Raw genomic sequence first — 19823 nt, forward strand, 5'->3', positions numbered from 1 at the left:
ATGTATGTAGATGTAAACAACCATTGGCAGGCAAGGTTCTTGATAGCAAACAAATAATGATTATTTTCTCTTAAAATCAGTAAAAATATCGTACCGTAAACCAACTGGTGTCCGAGCAGCACATCGCCACACTCGATCAGTTGCTGCAGCAACGTCAATCGATTCTGGTATCCGAAATCCGTGGTCATTAATCCCAACATCGTAGCACATTACATCACTGATCACAACACAGCACAATCGATACTCTCACAATGTCCCTGTAATCCAAGTTCCGCACTAGAAAATTGACAGTTTTATTTGAATTTAGAAAACGTGTTCTAAATTCAAACTTTTTGGCGCCAAGTAGACAGATGCGTCCGCGCCGCCTTGCGACTGCGTTACGTCTTCCGATAGCTATTATGAAGACAGGTGGCGACAAAGGACTCCCTAACTTCCCCTCAATTCAACCGATCGCCCGATTGGTCGAGCAACTCGTTTCCCGATTACGTCGGGTAATTCTCAATTTAACTTTCTCATTTCCTAGCTGTAAACAGGCGTATGAATGTCTGTGTCTTTGTTGATGTTTATTGTTTTCTATTAACGCCTTGTTTATTATGTTAAGCGTCTAATATTACGACTGATAAATTAAATTGAATGGCGAAACGTCACAAGATTAATATTTGTGATCATATAAATTGTGGAAGGAGAAAATGTTTCACTGGATATATAAATAAATATTTTTGTTCTTATAAAATGAACAGTTTAATCGAAGTAAACATTTTACTACGATAAGAAACTATAAACATATGACTAACGAACAGACCAGTGCTAGGATTCAAGAATAAAACAATTACTCAAGTAAGACGCGACAGTAAAATGTATTTTTACAACTTCAAAGTCGGCACCAGTGATGTTCAATCGTAAACTCTAGGAAGTGGAATGGCCCAATCGACGATGAATAGAAGCAACTGCATGCATGCGCCCCACGAGCTCACAACCAAATAGAGATTGCGTTATAGAAAATAAACGCACGTGATTCTTAATTTTGTTTGAGCAAGTTAATAGTCGATAAAAATATCAAAAGCAAAATGTCATAAAAAAATTAAATGAAATCTTGTAATTTGTCTGAATAAATAACTTTTTTTTTGTACGTAAATTAGAATTACTCTTATTTCCGCCAAATATGCTTAGTTACTAAATAATCAAGATACACAGCTCAGTCCCCCATGTGAATGTGGAGGTGTCAACAGGTCGTTTAAGAGTAATGTCCTTTTCGTTAATATTTTTGGTCTTTCAAAGCTTAAAGGAACTTTAATTGGAGACAATTAAATGCATTACAGAATAATAGGTTGCCTCAGATAATGGGACTATTCTCCATGGCTCCAATTTTAGATATAGCCAAAAAAAAAGATTATCTGTCAGTGCCATTTAAAATTTCTCTCTATTTTTTGTTTATATGTAAAAGAATACAAGTAATGCCATGTTACAATGCCATCTCTATGTGGTTAATAGCTCCTTGCATACATTGCGTGCGATGTGAGTACGTGAGTGGGTGCATGGACGCCCGGCATTATTACTTGAGGGGTTGAATGGGGGTGGGTCCGATTCGCACATCAACATGTTTGCGTTTCATCGATTTCGTCTGCCCAAGCTGCTCGACACCACTATTGCATACAGATCTAAGAGAATCCTACGTTTGTTTTCTTAGTGCACGTGGCACCGTTTGAGGTTTCAAGGCGTTCGTGGAAAACATAAAGTTGTGAAAGTGAAGACTATTTGCAACATCTAAGTAGCGCATTATAATGACACCGGCGACAGCACGTATAGTTAAAATAAAGCTACGAACACAATCGTCTATTTAATTGGACAGTCGCGTACCGTCGTCTACAGCCGCATACGACACGTCAGATTCACTACATAAGGCGTCACTTCAAAGTCGGCGTTCCAAAGGTACATGCGTAGACAAACGTGGTTTGTTTATTTTGGTACGGTCGCTCGTATGCACGTTGCACGTCACGTCGCGTCGACGCGGCCGCGGCTACTGACCGCGACGCACTGCAACCAGCGTTATGCACCGACCGTTAGATTAGGAAGGATATGGACAATTAATTGAGATAATTAATTTGATGATTTAATTCAATTTATCAACGCCTTGTGTGCACATATCAAACACTAGACCGTACGCGAGATAACCTTTTGTTTATTTTATTTGCCTTGTACATGAAACATAGCCTTACGTTCCATGTATTGGGGATAATAAATAAAAATAATACATAAACTATATGTGTTGAGAACGTAACAAATTACCTACAAAGCTTCAAAAGCTCGCAGCAAACAATAAATGCAAGAATGTATCAAATCGTAAACGTTGCAGTGCAAATACAAAGTAACGATTATTATGTGATTAATAGTTTAGACATGAGAAATGAGAAGATATTTGTTGATATATTGTTTGTAAATCAATATTTAAAGAAAAAAAGAAACATTAAAATCCAACAGCTAAGAATATTTAATCACTACATAGTATACGATTTTTGGATTCAAAGTGGCCACCGTCATCATGTGTCAATTTCTAAGCTTTCTTCTTTTAAACCACGCAACCGATTTTTATACAATTTTCAATGTTATTTAGAAAATTAATTAACGAAAGTTTATTCACACAAAACAGCCTATTAGAACGTGTGAAGTCTGTTCGGGTCGCTAATACGTAATGAATACAAGCGATATTATCTAAACAAATTAGAAAAAAATGTCCCAGTTAGTAACGAAAAATTTCTAAATCAATTTGATTACGGTTGACGATTATGACATATTGATGGCAATCACAAGCCGCTGAATCATTTCTAGAATCTATTTGTGTAACAATTGTCTCAAAGCCAATAAAAACAATTGAGGCCGAACAAATATTTTACGAACAGAGTTAATAAACAGTCCGAGTTTCTCACGATGCAATCAGTAAATAAATTGCAAGATAGTAAGAGATGTGTCAAGCATGCTTCTTGCGTACAGAATGGACCAGTCGCTAAAGTAGCTGATAATCGATATTCACTTTCCGAAAAATTTTTAGGCATTATGTTCCAAAGGAACTAGTACATAATCTATGTAACACAAAGAGATAAAAATGTTAGAACATATCTACCCAGTTGACAATTAGTATATCATGCGCTTGTATACAATTTGAAGAGAATTTTACATCCAAAAATTTTTAAGTATTTCAAAAGTAATGTGCGAAATTTTACACCAATTCTTTGCATATTATGTTCATATGTAAATGAAAATCTTGAAAGAAATATTTCTGCTCCGCGTTTTCTCCAAAGGGCCAAGTCTTGAGAAGTCATCATACAGTTTTTCCCAACTCTAATGAAGAAGTTTGAGCGCGCTAGATGAAACACATCGCGTCCATTCTGTTGCCAACTTAGGACGACACATCAGTAATGGTACAGTCACCATATTACCCTGCATGGAACTATGTGTTTCTGTAACGCTTTTGAGTAGATTGATGTGCTGTCAACTATATATAACATTCTTAATGAGGGTTGACATCATGCAGACGGCCGGTTGTAAAATCACAGCCGAATATTGCAACTGTTAAGGTATTTTTTTTACACTGACTCCGGGCTTCGCAGCGTCACAGCTCCCATTCAAGACCCATTCAAGAAACACATGATTTACTTTATTAATTCATTATTTTGAGTGACATGGAAGTCCGTACAATTTTTTAGAACGTTTATGTTGTGATACAGTTGTGTTTATGTTGTGATACAACCGATGTCTAACAAGATATTAACTTTAAATAACAACTAAAACCAGCTAATTTTACAAGTAATTTTGAACTTTACAAAATACTTACTTTAAACATTTTAAAATATTATATCTTCTGCTAGTATTACTTAGTCCAACTGATAATTGGGATGGACAAAAAATAAAATCTAAAATCTTGATTTTGATACTAGGCTTACTGCCATGTTTAGTATTTTTAATATAATTATTATAGCAGATAATGTTCCTTAACCGTGACAAAAGTATGTTAACAATAACGATTCCAACTAAAATCAAATCCAAACAACCGGTTTAACAATTATTAGTATTCAACGAAACGTTTGCATAAACACAACAATGTATAAAGAGAATGTACCTATGTTCGTTTATGTCAGGGTGAAGTCTATACTAAGCGTTGGCAATTATTATAATAAAAATTACAAGCATGTCATATGCTGTCTGTTTGAATCGGAAATAAAAAATCCTACGTTGTCTGAAGGAAAACATCGTGAGGAAACCTGCACTCTAGTTGATAATATATCATCTATCTAGTGTGTGAAATGGAGAAAGCAATGGCAAACTACTCATCAATTGCCAAGGAGTCGTTGTGTGTGTTTTATTATACTTAATGACCGCGACTCTGTGCCATGAGGAATACGTCTGTACGGATACTTTCAATAAATATATCTTTAAAAATATATACGTTAAAATTGTTACATACACTTGCAATTTCAAGATGAATTGTGTCTTAAAATGATTTTTTGGCAGAGTAAACCTACGACGTTACGCCGAAATATAAATATGTAAATTGAATATTGAAATGTAACTAAAAATAAATAATATAAGGTAGATCTATTTTCCTAACACAATGTGCGACATGCTCTTATAGTAAACATGATAAAGTTATCTACTGTAACAAGAAACCAAATAGTTGAGGAGCTCGTTGCGATGCCAACCAATTTATAAATAGGTATCGGGTCCAGAATATGCGACTTACACAACCAAAGCCGGTCGGATTCTAACAATTTTCCAACTTTGGAATTCGCCAGTATTATAAAAGTATGTGGCACTGAAAAAGACATACATTATTATTTTTTCATACAACGAAATAACACGCTCTAAAAAGACGAAGAAGCCCAAAAAAAACCGCTTCATAGCTTGTAACTTCAAACACACACATAATAACAGGTGAAATATACAAACAGCTAAACATATAACTAAATCTGCTGAATTATCAACAGTGTGAATAGATATAAATAAAGCACTTGTGGCAAATTAACTAGGCTTTAGGGAATAAACCTCTTTTAGGAAAGACGCCGGCGTTAATTTTGAAATGAAATGTATTACTAACGGGAAACACCTGCGAAGTCCACAAAACGTAATTACACGAATTCTATCTAGTCTATTCACTTGGCTTGTATGTGTCGTCATTTCAAGTTAAAATGTAACTATTACTATATCTACATATGAGTGATATTTCTAAGGAATGGTTCAAGAATATGATTCAAATGCAAATTATTATCCCAGGTTTTAAAGTACCTATCTGATTAGAAGATCACAATATGATCTACTTAAAAGTATTTTACAAAAACGTAGCTTTTGATTCATATCAGTTAATTTTCACGAAAATTTGGTTGCAAATTACGGCTTTTAACAGTAAATATTACAATAATTTAACTACAAAGAGGTCCACATTATCATCAACGCTTGTACACAATGGAGGGGTTGGTTTCGCTTGAATGGCGCGGGAATCACTACCCCAGAATTAATATCACCCGACGAAATTAAACGACCTCGCTCCTAAGCGGCGCGGGCTAATTCATATGCATATCTAACTTGCCAGCGTTGGCGGTGACCCTGGCACCAACCCTACAAAAGCGAGATAACTGCTGCAACTATCAAGGACTATTTGCATTGAGGTCATCTGAAGTCGGTCGGTTAGCGAGCTTCCTGCAATAATGGGTGCAACGCGGACAAGTGAAAATGTTAATTGACTACGCTACGTGCAACTTTTGCATTTTCCGTCTGATAGCATAAAGAGTATACCTTGTACCCTTTAACTGGTCGCAAGGTCGACAAAACTCAGTTAGTACCCCACCTTCAGGATATAATTTATAACGATAACAACAGCTTAGCCGGCAGTCGGAGGGTTGAACCGTGAGAAAGGGATTTTGGAGACGCGCGTGATCGATCTAGATTAAACTTAGACGATGACTTACAAACTTGGGTAAATAGGGCACGTGTAAATTATAAGGGACTAGCATAAATTACAGTTACAATACTTAAAACATAATTAGGGCTGGATAATGTCCAGTAAGTCACGTAAGCTATAAATCACTCTTACATGACTTAATACCACAGTGTCATGTGGCAGATGCGAATCTACAACATTTCGCTTTTTATTCCACTGAAGCGAGTATTCGTGCAGAGTCATGCATAACTTTGAATGGAGTTAAAAATTCCGTCTAGCGTCAAAAGGGTTTTTAAAAACCGTTTAAGGCACCCAAAAACCACCACCGAAAAAGCGAAGAAGCCACATAGATAAAGAAGAAAACAAAATTGCACTCGACCAGGAAGCGGGACGCCTTCAGATTTTCAGGCGCCATTATTTCATCCGGTATTAACTTTGGGAATATTCCGCAACACGGGCCATCGCAAACGAAATTAATCCTGATGACAATCCGGTAGAGTTCAATTTGCGTTGTATTATTGAGATGTTAGCGCGTTTGGTGTATTAGACATGGATTTCGACTATTGTAAAATGGTTTTTATTGGATGAAAATACAGTGTATATTGATTCGTGGCTTGAGCAGTTGGTACTTTTTGCGTGAGGGTATGCGGGCAGGAGGGTGGCAGGCGTTCTTGTGGGCGATTCGTCTTTCATATTGGAGTTGGGAGACTGAGCAGAACAAAGAAGCGCTCTGATATAGGATTGTTTCTATTCTGAACTTCGCATTCGTGATTTCAATGCAGCTTAGTAATATTTCAATTTCAGTTCGACTTTATTTTTATAACTTTCTTACATTTTGTTTCTATTCTAAAACACTGTAGTTTTTCTAACGGTGACGACACTTCTTGTTTTGTTTTAACTTACTCTAAAATTCCTACTAAGTTAACCTATTTACTCGTAACTTGTTGTAATTAATGTTTTACATAACTATTTAACAGTTTAAAAAAATAACCTTGCAAGATTTCGCTTCTTCAATAATACAAAGTATAAAAACGTATCAACAATATCCAACTATGTTGTTGCCAGTATGAATACTATTATTTCGTCAGGAGCTAATGTTTCCGAAATGCCGGCAAAATCGAAGGCACTCTACTCACCGCTCCCGGAGGAAGCGGGGCCGACGGCGACCACACGCGCTTTGCATTTTAATACTGTCCCGTATTTCTGATGCCGGCTATACATCATCGCGAAACTTTGACGGATTCGGCATACATTGCTGGTTTTTCATTGCGATAAATAAAAGCTCTCATACAAATTACGCAATATTTCTGCATTCGCGGCGGCAACTCTCGAGTTCGGCGATAGTGTATAGCCGGCATAACGTTATACCACTGACACTCGATAACTTGACATCACAAATACATTAGGGCCAAAGCAGACTTGCCACTTTTTGCAATTGCATTTCCATATTGTTAGCTGTTATTTTCTGTACACATGTACTTCGTGAGCAAAAGAGAGAGAAGAGAACTTTAAGCGTACAACTGCATTAAATTCAATATACATATGGTATCTAACTGATTTCACTCGTCTTGCTAAACCTCAACCCTTTGCAGGACACGTAACGTCGATAGACGTTATAACAATTAAACTTCTTTCGTGTCTCGTTTGATAAATATCAGGAACTAGTGTTACGCTATTACAATCATCTATAGGGCACGGTAACCGCTCACTTAAACGCACACACAATCTGAATAAAGCTGTAGCAAACTGAAACAACATCAAAAGGATCGCAACCTTTACGCACATCACCCCCTGCCTTAATAAGAAACCTATTCATGCTCCTGCGTGCTGTATGTACATTTTTCGTATAGTTATCCACAGTAATCCGTCGTAAAATTGTCAGAGCAGTATGTCACTTCAATAGGAAGAGTGTGGTTGGGGGTCAGCAACGCACGTTGAATACTAATGTATGTCCTCCTACTACGGGAACTACTGTTAGTAATATGCAGTCTGGGTTATGGAGAATGTTATTCGGGAAGAGTAATTCGTGACAAGTACCTAAGTGAGAAAAAGACTTAAAAGAGAACGATAATTGTAATAACGATGATATGAAAAGATTTAATAGCGCTTGATAGCGTTGATATAAACTATGGAGGTAGGTATATGACATTCGGCGCCAAACACAGATGATATGAAAAGGTAGTGCAAATTATGATGAGGTTATTAGGATGCGGAGCGGTTATTATGTCATGATATTGAAATATAAAAAAAGCTATCCCGAATACCGATAGTGTCGTTACAAATATCTAAAGAGAGACCACCAACGACGCCTGCAGCCGACGTGTTTTAGACGAAATAGTGAGAACCGATGGTTAGCCACCGCGAATTTTATCACCTCCCCACCTATAAAACATACATATATCAACGCTGCTTTGCCTCTGAAACGAGTTCCATAATTCCTTAGTTTATTGAGAGTCGATGGTTAGTATATATAGTAAGTACCGGCCATGGATACTTTATCACCAACTTAACTATAAAACATAACAGCCACTGGGCCTATACAATACCTTTCGAAAACTCTTTGTCACAATAACCAAGATTTGCAAAGTACAATCGACCATACAGGTTACCCTGCACGGATTTCTATGCGGCAGTAAAAGCGACGGATTTGACATGAATTTGGGCAGTTTGATGCGCTGCTCACTGTACATACATTGTATAAAGTTCTGTACTAAAATAACCACTGCTTAACGCATAAAGTAAGAATAAGATTTTTGATCATTAATGTTATGAGTTTGCACCGACCAAGAGCAACAAATAGTTGAGCGTCCATGTCTCATCTAAATATACGTAAGAAAAAGTCATGAGTAAGTCTAACAAAACATACTTTTCTTTTAAATATCCCTAAACATAATCGATTACTATATCAAACATGCCTTCTATTTATAAAAGCAAGTGCACTAACAAAACGCGTTGCCGAATTAACAATCCATTTCACGATACCTACATTAGCCATATATTTAATTCGACTTTCAATGTGAAAGGTTGAAAATTATGCCGGCGGCGCGTGCATTAAAATCGCCATTGACCGAGCAGAGGCCAATAAACCAAATCGCTGCATCAATACACGACGACGTCGGTTGTAAACTCTCCAAATAGACGTACAACGACGTATATCCTAGTCCGTAGTAGGGACGTAGTACGGGAGGCGGGCGCACTAAAGGTGGGGGCACCCGACCACCCTCCGCGAGTGTACAAGCGCCACCGATAGATGGCGAGACGCGATTAAATTGGCATATTGAGATACAATTCACCGAGGGTGGAATTGAAACAACGCAAATGCGAAGCGCCACCTGGTGTCGCGAGTAAATCAAATCGCTTATTTGCGGAGGCTCGGGTCGTTTTACAATTATATTTATATTTTGCTTACATTTACATAAGGTTCAATAAGTTCTACCTGGGCTAGGCTAGGTTAATTAAAATTGTGATTAATATTTTTTTCGAAAAGTCTCAATCTTGAATCCTACTCGTGACACTAGATGGCGGTAGGTAGTAAAAGTCATGTCAGGCTACTTGAATAAAATCTGACACCTGTGTTAACAATCACACAGTCGATAAGAAAGAATTGATTTTATTCGGTCTGTCGCGTCGTGAGATTAATTCCTTCAACCCTAAATTAAATTTCCCATTATAATTTATTTGCCTGCTGAATAAAGAAAACAAGGCAGCATTTTAACTCTTTCTTTACAACAATAGATAAATTAACTGTATTAATTTTGTATACATATTTCGCCCTCAGGCTACTAACAAGCAAACTACACGCGTTAATTAAAACTCCGGCGGATGAGACAACTCGGGTTATTGAATAAATAAAATGTCTCAAAAACGAGGAGTTTCATAAAACTGTAGCAGTAATTAGGGCCGCCATCGTTCTTTATATCCATCCTGTGGTCTACATCTAATTGTTAATTATTTATTACTATTTATTTAGAGCCGTTATAGGTGATTGTGTGTAATGATTTCATAGCCCAATAGTATTTTTCAACTGTGGGACAAAAGCTTAGCATAGTAAGAATTTTGAAGTTAGAACCTATTTTTTTTTTAGTTTTTCATGTCCACTACTGGGCAAAAGCTTCGCCATTTCTTCCACGAATTCCTACTGGTATTTTCTCTCCATTCGTTGTGAAATGCCTTAGTTAGTTATCAGACAATCTTGTCCTTCAGACCAGCCGCCCAGAGTCCACTTTCTCAACTTTTTAGTCTCCACATCGCACGGTCGTCGGCATCCCTAGTAGTCAGACTATTGGCACGCAAATCATACAGCGAACACTACATGCACATATAATTTTCTCAGCTTAGTTGTCAGACCATTAGCATTATGTAATCAAAGAGCGTCGCTCTTGTCGCTGGAGTTCCTTCCAATAATTCCTTCACTTCTATATACGACACGAAGCCCACTTTTTCATTTATCTTAGCCTCTATTTACGAGAAGGTGACAACCCTGCTGCTTCAGTTCCGGGGGCTGAACGGGAACTTATCGAGGAGATTAATAACCGGTACGTTGCCTGGATCCCGTCGACGCTGACTGAGGCAACGTGTTTGCTATGTCAGACATATTCATTCTATGAGCACACCGCTTTATTTGTAGGTACTATTTCGATGAACATCTTATATTTATAATTTACTAGCTGCGTTTCGGGGCTTCGCTCATTGGAAACCTTCAGACAATTAAAACCGCATCTATTAGGAGTTAAAAACTACGGGAATGATGATAAGTCGTATTCTAGGGTGGGGACCACCACACACACGTCTCAGTCTTGTATATTGCAGGCTTGAGCAGGATGGTAAAAATGAATCACTCAATTTGAGAACTTAAACCGGCAGGTTTTATTTTCGTATCTCCCATAATTGCCAGAGATATCGACGGGTAAACGCTTTGCTTAACCGTTTGTTCGTATTCAAGGGGGGAGTCATTTTGGTAATCTATACATATTTAGATGGATGAATTATGTATAAAAAAATACTATATATTTTTATAGCGAGAAATGTGCAGAAGATGATCATGTTGGTATTATTGGAATTTCTTTGCTTTCGGATTTAAAGCCATATTTTTATTAATATTATAGCAATATTTATTTTTTAAATCCTCAGTGTTATAAAAAAAGCATTTGGCATGGTAAAATTAAACTAAAAGAAAATTATCTCCCTTTAATACAATGATAGATATTTTAAAAAATATTACGGATCTGCAAAGGAGTCAGTGTCTTGAAGAAAGCGAAATAAATAAAATGTAAAAAAAATCTATTTGTAACTATGTAATAGCTAGCGATAAGTACACAGAAGCTCTATCACTTAACCGATTAGTACATAGATCAAACATTATAATCCTATTATCTAATTAAGCCAGTCTCGGCCAAGCCTAAAGCTTATTACGATAGGTTCTCCATCTAATAGTGAAGTGCAAAACGTCTACTTTACGCTAGGATGGATTAGTATACAAAAAATTCGTGTATCTTGGAACAAACTGACACAAAGTTAGAGAATGTGTCATTGGAGTAAGAGAATGTGTCATTGGTCTTAAAACCACATTGGAATGGCACTTTTTCACGTCAAATTTTAAATAATTTCTTAAAAGCACTACACACTACTTCGAGGCATCACAGATGGAATGAAACCGGGAACACGTTCAGACGAGAGATACGAGTTTATCTATAGATGTAAACAAATTTCTTAAACTAAAAGACTCAACTATCAAACGTTTCAGCAGCCTCATAATTAAAACATATGGTAACCCTACCGAGTTAGTCGATTGCTTGGCTCATGATTAATTACATCGAGTAGTCGGTTTTGCGAGTTATCGATTAATATTTAATCATTCGCCAACTTAATTAGCGCAAAGTTGACTGGCAAGCAACTCGTTCTGGGCTGCATTGTTACCTAAAGCACAACTTTTGAGGTGAAACTGCTAAACATTATTAGAAAATACCGCTCTGAAATTGCTAAAATTTTAACTCTTCTTCATAGTCGTATTTCCTCAGGGCTGATGGATCGTGGTCATTACGTGGATTGAAACACATTTCAAACTTTACAATAAATTGGTATTCTTGACATATTCGACTGCAGGTTTATTTATGTAACATTAAAACAGTAATAATTAAAATTTGATGCGATGGTCGTATAATGGTTCGAAAGGTCTCAGGATCGAATCTTACTCGTGCCACATGAGTTGGTATACCACTCTGATCGATGTATAGTAGTTTCTACTGCCTGCTTCCTGTGAGGGAAAACATCGTGAATAAACTTGTACACTGGTTAATTATTAATTTGGCACTGTCAAATCTACTAATCTAGTCTAATTTACACAAATAACAGCATTTATTTGTCTAAATACATCTATATATACTAATATTATAAAGAGAAAAGATTTGCTTTTTGTTTGTTCTGAATAAAGTCAAAAACGACAGATCCGATTTTGATGAAACTTGTGCACAGAGATAGACATATCGTCCAGGAGTAACAGTTTTTTTATTAGGTATGGTTTTACCCGAGCGAAGCCGGGACCAGGCCGCTAGTTAATAATAAAACTGGTGTATCATTCGTAAAATTACCTCAAACATTAATGAAAATATCGTAGAAACAAAGAATCCATACAGCAGATATTTGGGCTTATGGCGATGTAATATAATTAATTTCTGATAAAAAGTACAAATTAACTCCGTGAAAACTGTATCTCTGATAATAATTTTGCGGACAAAACATTACTGATACCGGTTTTCAACTGTCGCAATTTATTTTATTTCAGACAAGTCGACAATATTTTATCTCTTGCAATTTGAATGTTCATTTTATTTTAACAATCTACTCTATTTATTCATCAATAATTTTTTATTGTAATAAACACAAAAGTGTAAAATACATAGTTGTATGATGTGATTTTTAGTATCATTTCATTTAGCTTCCTTGTCTGCTATCACTCTTAATTACTGACTTTCGCTTTGGAAATGCTATAGTTGCATGTAAACTGTCCAGGCTATATGTCCTTTAGTCGTCTCATACATCAACCGGAAAATACGGAGTGGTCGTATTCTAGGGCGCAAACACACGGCACAATGCGTAAATCATTCGACCAATAAAATTGTCCAAGAAAACGCGGACCTAATCTCATAACAGGCACGTTATTAATTGTACACTCGTACATAAATTCCCCATGGCACCCCCTGGATGACCTAAATACTGATTTATTTATCAGAGTTGAACCCTGGACATAACTCATACGGGGGCTGAAGCTAGGGGGTGGAGGGGGCATTTTACGACTGGGGTGTCGTAAACGTGAAATTTCTAACAATTCCTATGCACCTACTTCTTAATTTTACGATAATTCAAACCAAAGGAAATTGTGAGTAGTGACGGTAGATTTGTTTTTACGGCACCAGGTATTGAGGCAGGATCGCTTTTGTTGTATAGAATTGAACGTGGTCAGAGTTTTACAAATAAAATTATACCCAACAATAACTAATAGGGATAACAACTGAATACACAACTAGTAACAAGATACTAAAACCAAACTATTTTATCTAGTGAGACAGACAGCTGTTTTAATATTTATGATCCTCATTGGTTTTCATTACATTTTTATTAGGTATATTTCAAATCTAAACAAAGCTTCATTAGTTAAGAAGATAAATTAAGGTTTATGGAAATTATTTGCCAATCAAATATATAATATTCCATCGATCAAACTAAGGCTAATAACTCCATTCTTGTGCCTTTCACAACAACTGATTGCTCGCACCTTAACACATACAAAACAACTGAAACTTTCCATACATCAAAGCGGCGTGCGGTGTAACAACCGGACCGGCACTTCTAAAGCCATGCGTGCCCTATAAAATAAATATCGTTTCGACACGCGTTCGTAAATGTGTCGTCGACGTATTTACGGATTTAGGTTACGTATTCGATCCCAACTATCGATTATAAATAAAACTATCCATAGATATGCATTAAAATTTATCACTCGCCTCTCTATAAACTGTTATACAGTTCAAATAAAAGCAATGATTGGCCATGTCATCCAAAAAAATCATTTCAACATGCAATCTAAAATCAAATCTGCGTTCGAAATTCAAAGCCAGCGACAGGAAGTCGATTCGGCACTTAACTGCCAGTGACAGCACTGACAGAAATAGTTTTTCCAATTGCACAAATGTAATGGACCCGGTTGGCGGGTATTGATTTGGAAAATCATAGTAAAAATATCGATATCGATAAAAAAAACCGCCGTCAACCGCAGGCAGACTAGTTGCGACAGGATTTATCCGGATACATTTCTTCTCTAATACTGTGATTTACACGCCATTTATTTTTGTGACTTTCGACTTCAGCACGTAAAAACTTACTCAGATTTTATATAACTAAGTATCTAAAATCTGGGTAAGTTTTTTAAGTATCTGGAAAATCACTTTTCAGATGACAGAACCTATCATCGGGCGGACACTAACAATAGATAAACAAACCACATATATTTGTATCCGATCCGTCGCTTCGATTCGCGCAGTCTAGACAGTGTATAGATTCGTTCGGTGCCCACTGTGCAAACATTTGTATTTTCTCAAAGTATTTGCAGAGTCTGGACGCACCGTATTAGTCTGAACTCGTTTCAGATTTACAAGATTCTCTAGAAGAAAGTATAACAAATTTTTTGAAAGCATTTTTGAATCTCTTTCTTAGTTGGTTAAAGCACAAAAATAAAAGACACTGCTCTAATCAATCGACCTGAAACGCCTATAGGGTTGACGATAAATAAAAAAAAACAGGTCATATTAATTTCTGAAATAATGTAGAAATAATATTAAAGATAATAAAACCACGACAATTTTTTCCAAATTAAGTTCTCGTTGGAAACTACAATGGTCAAAGAGTAACTAAATAGCGCAGTACACTTTTCACAATTTGCTCGTTATCGCTACAAACATTTTTAATCTGCGCGCTGCCGCGACATTTTTTTTAATCATTTTTCGCATACTCAGGGCTGTCACCACAATGGGAGCGCGGGAACAAAGGGAATTGAAACCGAAATATGGAATATAAAAGTATGTTACGTGTACTGAATCACTAAAGGAATACAACGCCACCTACGCGTAGTTTGTACCTCTATTTCGTGGGCGTCTAAATGCCAGAAGTTAATAACATTTGATGGCAAAAAGAGCCAATTGACTTACGAACTATTATATCAATAGACGTCTGTAGTCTATTTAGGTTGAAACTACTTTTATACGCAAAAGGTGTTGAAAGTGTTGTTCGGTTTTTCATCGACGCCTTATTTACTAAATAAAATATATTTTGTTTGCATTAAATATAGATATTATATGTTTTTTTTCTATAATCCTGAATGACTTACGTTTATTCCATACCATTTAACGTCCTTTATAATGTAACTTTATACAACTGGTTCTCTCTGTTTCCAACCTAAAAATCACCTCAATCCAATGCTCGGTATTGACATAAAAAACGGACAAACGGACAACAATATTAGTATGGATTTCACAGAACGAGTCGGGTCAATATGATTACATACAAGCTAAGTATTCACTGCTACTTGAGCGCTCCATATTGGTTATTACATAATTATTCATTAATAGCGTTTCCAAGAAACACTGGAAGAAGTAGGGTTGCCACACAAAATATAAGACATTTTCAACCACTATAATCCATTACCCCTTATTTGCTCATCTCGGTACTTATTTACTTTGCAATGGCTGTCGGATTGTTAATTCCAGTTTAATCCGGTCAGTATTATTCAGTCAGCTTGTAATATTTTCCAATTTTTATTTCTACCATTCTGTAATATTGACGTTTAATACGATCGCGTTGAATGAAAGTGAAAATCCAACTAAATACGAGTATTTTCGGAAGTTTACTCGACTAGTTAATGAAAGCGTGTCATGCGTTGATTCGATAAATATTTTTAACAATAGCATTGTAGATTTAATAAGATAGTTGACAAGGTCAGAGAATTTAAAAAAAAATGTATAACCTAGAGAAAATAGATATATCTTAAGATCATTATCATAATTCATAGATTTTAACAATGGAGCTGGATACGAAGGTTTAAACTATCATAAAAAACAAAACAAAAATAACTTTTATTAAGAAATCGTCACCATAAACGTAATATTTAATGTAGCTGTCGAACAAACAGCTCTCTTCGGGAACAATTTAGCGTTATCACGCATTTTTGTTTTGGTCATATCTTTGCAGACATTGTCATTATCACAGTATTAGTGTTTCTATTAATATAAGGGCATTCGAATAGTCATCAAAACAAAAAAATATTAACAAGTATAATCTTGCCATGAGCCAAATTTAACTTTTCTTGTTTAAAGCGCTAGACAGAAACGCGTCAGCTCCGTGAAATGTCTATGAACACAGCGAAAAGTATCATGATTTCACATTGTATTGTATACTCAGTATTCGCATAGTATTCGAGTTAATACACGCCCTGCACGAGTCTATTTGGCGCTAAGGACATGCACACCCGCTGTTACATACATTTATCGTTGTGTGCCGCACGTATTGTTTTGCTTTTTTCAAGATTTATATATCGTCCCCGACAGGTGGCGCTGGCGACCGATCGCCCGATACGTGTAAACTGCCTTATTTTTTTTTTATTTAGACGCATTCAACTTTGGCGCGGCTATTGTGCAAAGTATTTTTGAAATCGTTTTTTATAACGGTTGTATTTAAGGAACGTTCGTTGGAACTTTCACCTGCCTGGCTATTATAATAACTCGAATTTATATATGCAGTACATATTATATAAGTTTCACGCTTATCTAAGTTTCTATTACATTGTTGAAATGTTGAATACGCTTCCTAAGTGTTTATTACCTACATGTTTTCATTCAGGATTTATTTTTCTATTCGTGTCTTCAAGGACCCCAAGGGAAAAAATAAAGTCACAGTCTACTTTGACTGTAATTTTTTTTCTTTCAAAGTCAAGCTATCCACAAATTGGCTTAAAAGTCGTTGTAAGCAGTGCGAGCGTGCTATTTATCCACAGCGTCTAATTGGTTCATAACTCGAGCGGTCCACTCCGCACTTACCCAGATAACAGAAGCATTCGCAGAATTCTATCGATAGCTAATTACTGCCTCGACGACTACGCAGGGGCGAAAGCATAGCCTGTTTACAACCCTAGCCTAATAGCTATTCATTTATTAATTGCCACAAATAGGTCAGACACTACCAACAAAACGTATGAAACAAACGCGTTATGCGCACTGGCAGTGAGATGAGACGCCACACGCCAGGGATACAATTTCAGTGCGTTTGAAAAGATAAGAAGTTTGCGCGGCGCACTCACAACCCTAGTCAGCCTGCAACTGCAAGGTGGCTGAATGTGAGCGCATCCGTTTTAAAAGCGGGTAGGATTGGCCATTCTGTACACGCCAGTACTCTTAATTATTATACTGTGACATTGCCTTGTTTGACCGTATTTCAATTCATCAAGTAAATTATCTAGAATCCGTACGATCACGTTTGTAACAAAATATTGCACTTACCGGGTTTTGGTAGAGGAGTTTTGAGATCGTTGCTTGTCAGTTGGGGATTTTCTTGAACCTGAAAATTTCATTGTGTTTGCGTGACTTTTTCATATCTCTCTTAATGAAAATACTGTGCGAACACTTAAAAAGGCTAAAGGCCAAAAAGAGATTAATTAATTCAGTCGAACAGGCATGGCCAAGTCAGTGTTTGAGGGGAATGGGATTTGTTACCCGGTCGTGAGCTAAATTTTTACATCTCATTATTTAAATTTAGTTTAAAAAATGCATTGCAACTAATGTAAACTATACACCTGTCCTGGCTTCTGGTGACCTACCTTATTGGTGTAGGGGTTGAAGATGAACTTGTTCTCCAGCTCCTTGCGCGGCGTCGCGGCTATCACCGACAGCGGGGTGGGCAGAGACTTCATCTCCTGCGAAACAAGTCAACACTTCATGTTGTACTTTATAAAGACAGGCAGACATCCAAACTTACCATGAAAAATGATGTTCACTTTAGTACTTTGTGGGGAAGCCTAGCACTAGTTGTACGTACATCATACCTTCGTTAGATGGCGGTAAGTCATATCAAAAAGTTACCAAAGAAAAAACTCCACAAATATGAATTAGGCGAGACGTGAGCAGACATTTTTTTTTTTGTATAAGCGACTTCTATTATATATATTTTTGAAATTTAAATTATGATTCTTCTGTAAAAGCGAATTTTGCATACATGTAGTTTGAAGCATGGAGAAAGACATAGGGTACTTTTCATCCCGGAAAAATAAATGTTCCCCCGGGAAAATCACGCCAGCGAAGCTGCGGGCAATAGCTAGTATATAATAATTCGGAAAATATATTTTGCCGAAGCAGTTTGAAATTATATTGTAACTTGCCATTAATATAATGAATGATTTCGCTCTTTGCGGTGAATAACTGAATAAACCTAGGGACCGGCTTGCCTTTTCAGCAAATCAATTAGAGCAAACAGATCCGACTTTGAGCAATGGCCTTATTTTTCAACCCCGTCGGAACTAGCCACAGCTAGGAGCTGGCGTGTTGCAGTAACTTATTAGCCACGTGTGGTTAAATCTAGAAGGTGAAGGAAGCCACATGTGGTTAAATTGAGACGATGAATGAAGCTACACTTTCAGCAATTTTATTCCTATTATTCCTGTAGCGGACAGTATATAATCTGACGAGTTTTAACTATTATAAATATAACTTTTGAAAAATGTGAATGTAATCTAAATGAACAAATGTAAACAATAATAAAATTAAATAAAAAATTTAAGACATAAAATGTCTCTATTGTAAACTTACCTTTAAAATACTTTCTATTGGAGGTTGACTACTATCCGATGGATTCTGCAAAGAAATTATATTAATTTTAGATAATAATTACAGTAACAATAATTACAGCTCAAAATGTAGCATATTCTTGAAATGTTTCAACTGCTACAAATCGGAAACCCGTTCAGGAAATCTTGTAAACATGAAACCGCCACCCTTTTTCACAATTTTCCATATCAGCATTTAAATAAAAATAATTAACACGCTTTAATAACAGATGCATATCGTTAAAATTTAACGAGTGGGCGTTTAACAGGCTGTTTAACTTTGAATAACTGTAAATTAATTGAGCGTTTAAAACGCGCCACGCTGCCAAGTCAGCGCCCTTTCAGTCACCATTTTGTTATGTGAATGCACGACTGAACGATTGAATGAAAGATATGTCAAAATACTGGTACAACACTAAGGTGGAATTTTTATTACGACTCGTTGTATTTCACTTGTCAGACTGAGTCATCACCAGACTGCAAAGTTGCAAGTAATTTAAGACTTAATTTTAAGATTCCAAAAAAAAAATAATAAAAAATCATCTTTTCGTTTTAAACTCTTCTTAATACGAATCAAAATCAAATCATTTATTCTCTTCACAGGCACTTTTACGAATAGTTGTGTGTACAAATATTCCTGTGTGTACTTTAAAGTGGATTGATTTACAGCATCATACCACAACGATTAAAGGTGAATGAACCCCCAAAATCATCAATAAGTTCATTTAGATAAACCTAAACATATATAAAACAACTCAGAACGAACATCAAACACATTGCGATGCAAAAGGCGCGCTTCTTTACCTCGCCAAGCGATTAAATTTAGGGCCCGCGTTTACGACGCCCGATGATTTACTGCATTACGCCAGTAAAAATATTTTGTTATTGTTGAATCCACCGCCTTCAAAGCAATCTAACTGATCATCTGTCTTCTCCTTCACTTATTATATACGACGAAAAAGGATGGTTATATATGACTGGGACTCAGAACAAGATGGAATCGCATGACGCTGAGGAGCGTACTTTTTATGG

At 36.4% G+C, this 19823-nt stretch overlaps 1 protein-coding gene across 4 annotated transcripts in view; it reads right to left on the reverse strand.

Annotated features, from left to right (window-relative positions):
• The window catches only part of lilli (lilliputian), a 163660-nt gene that overhangs the window by 21814 nt on the left and 122023 nt on the right, over positions 1-19823 (reverse strand). For 3 of the 4 annotated variants that reach the window (XM_053760096.2, XM_053760097.2, XM_053760095.2), the window contains exons 7-9: positions 18775-18819; positions 17790-17885; positions 17473-17530 (exon numbers count right to left, since the gene is read on the reverse strand). In XM_053760096.2, coding sequence (XP_053616071.1) covers positions 17473-17530; positions 17790-17885; positions 18775-18819 — 199 coding nt within the window. Of the gene's footprint in view, positions 1-94; positions 369-17472; positions 17531-17789; positions 17886-18774; positions 18820-19823 lie in introns of those variants that run through there. The other variant, XM_053760099.1, reaches the window with a different exon arrangement.

The sequence above is a fragment of the Plodia interpunctella genome, chromosome 20 (genome assembly GCF_027563975.2).
Source record: "Plodia interpunctella isolate USDA-ARS_2022_Savannah chromosome 20, ilPloInte3.2, whole genome shotgun sequence".
Lineage (NCBI taxonomy): Eukaryota > Metazoa > Arthropoda > Insecta > Lepidoptera > Pyralidae > Plodia > Plodia interpunctella.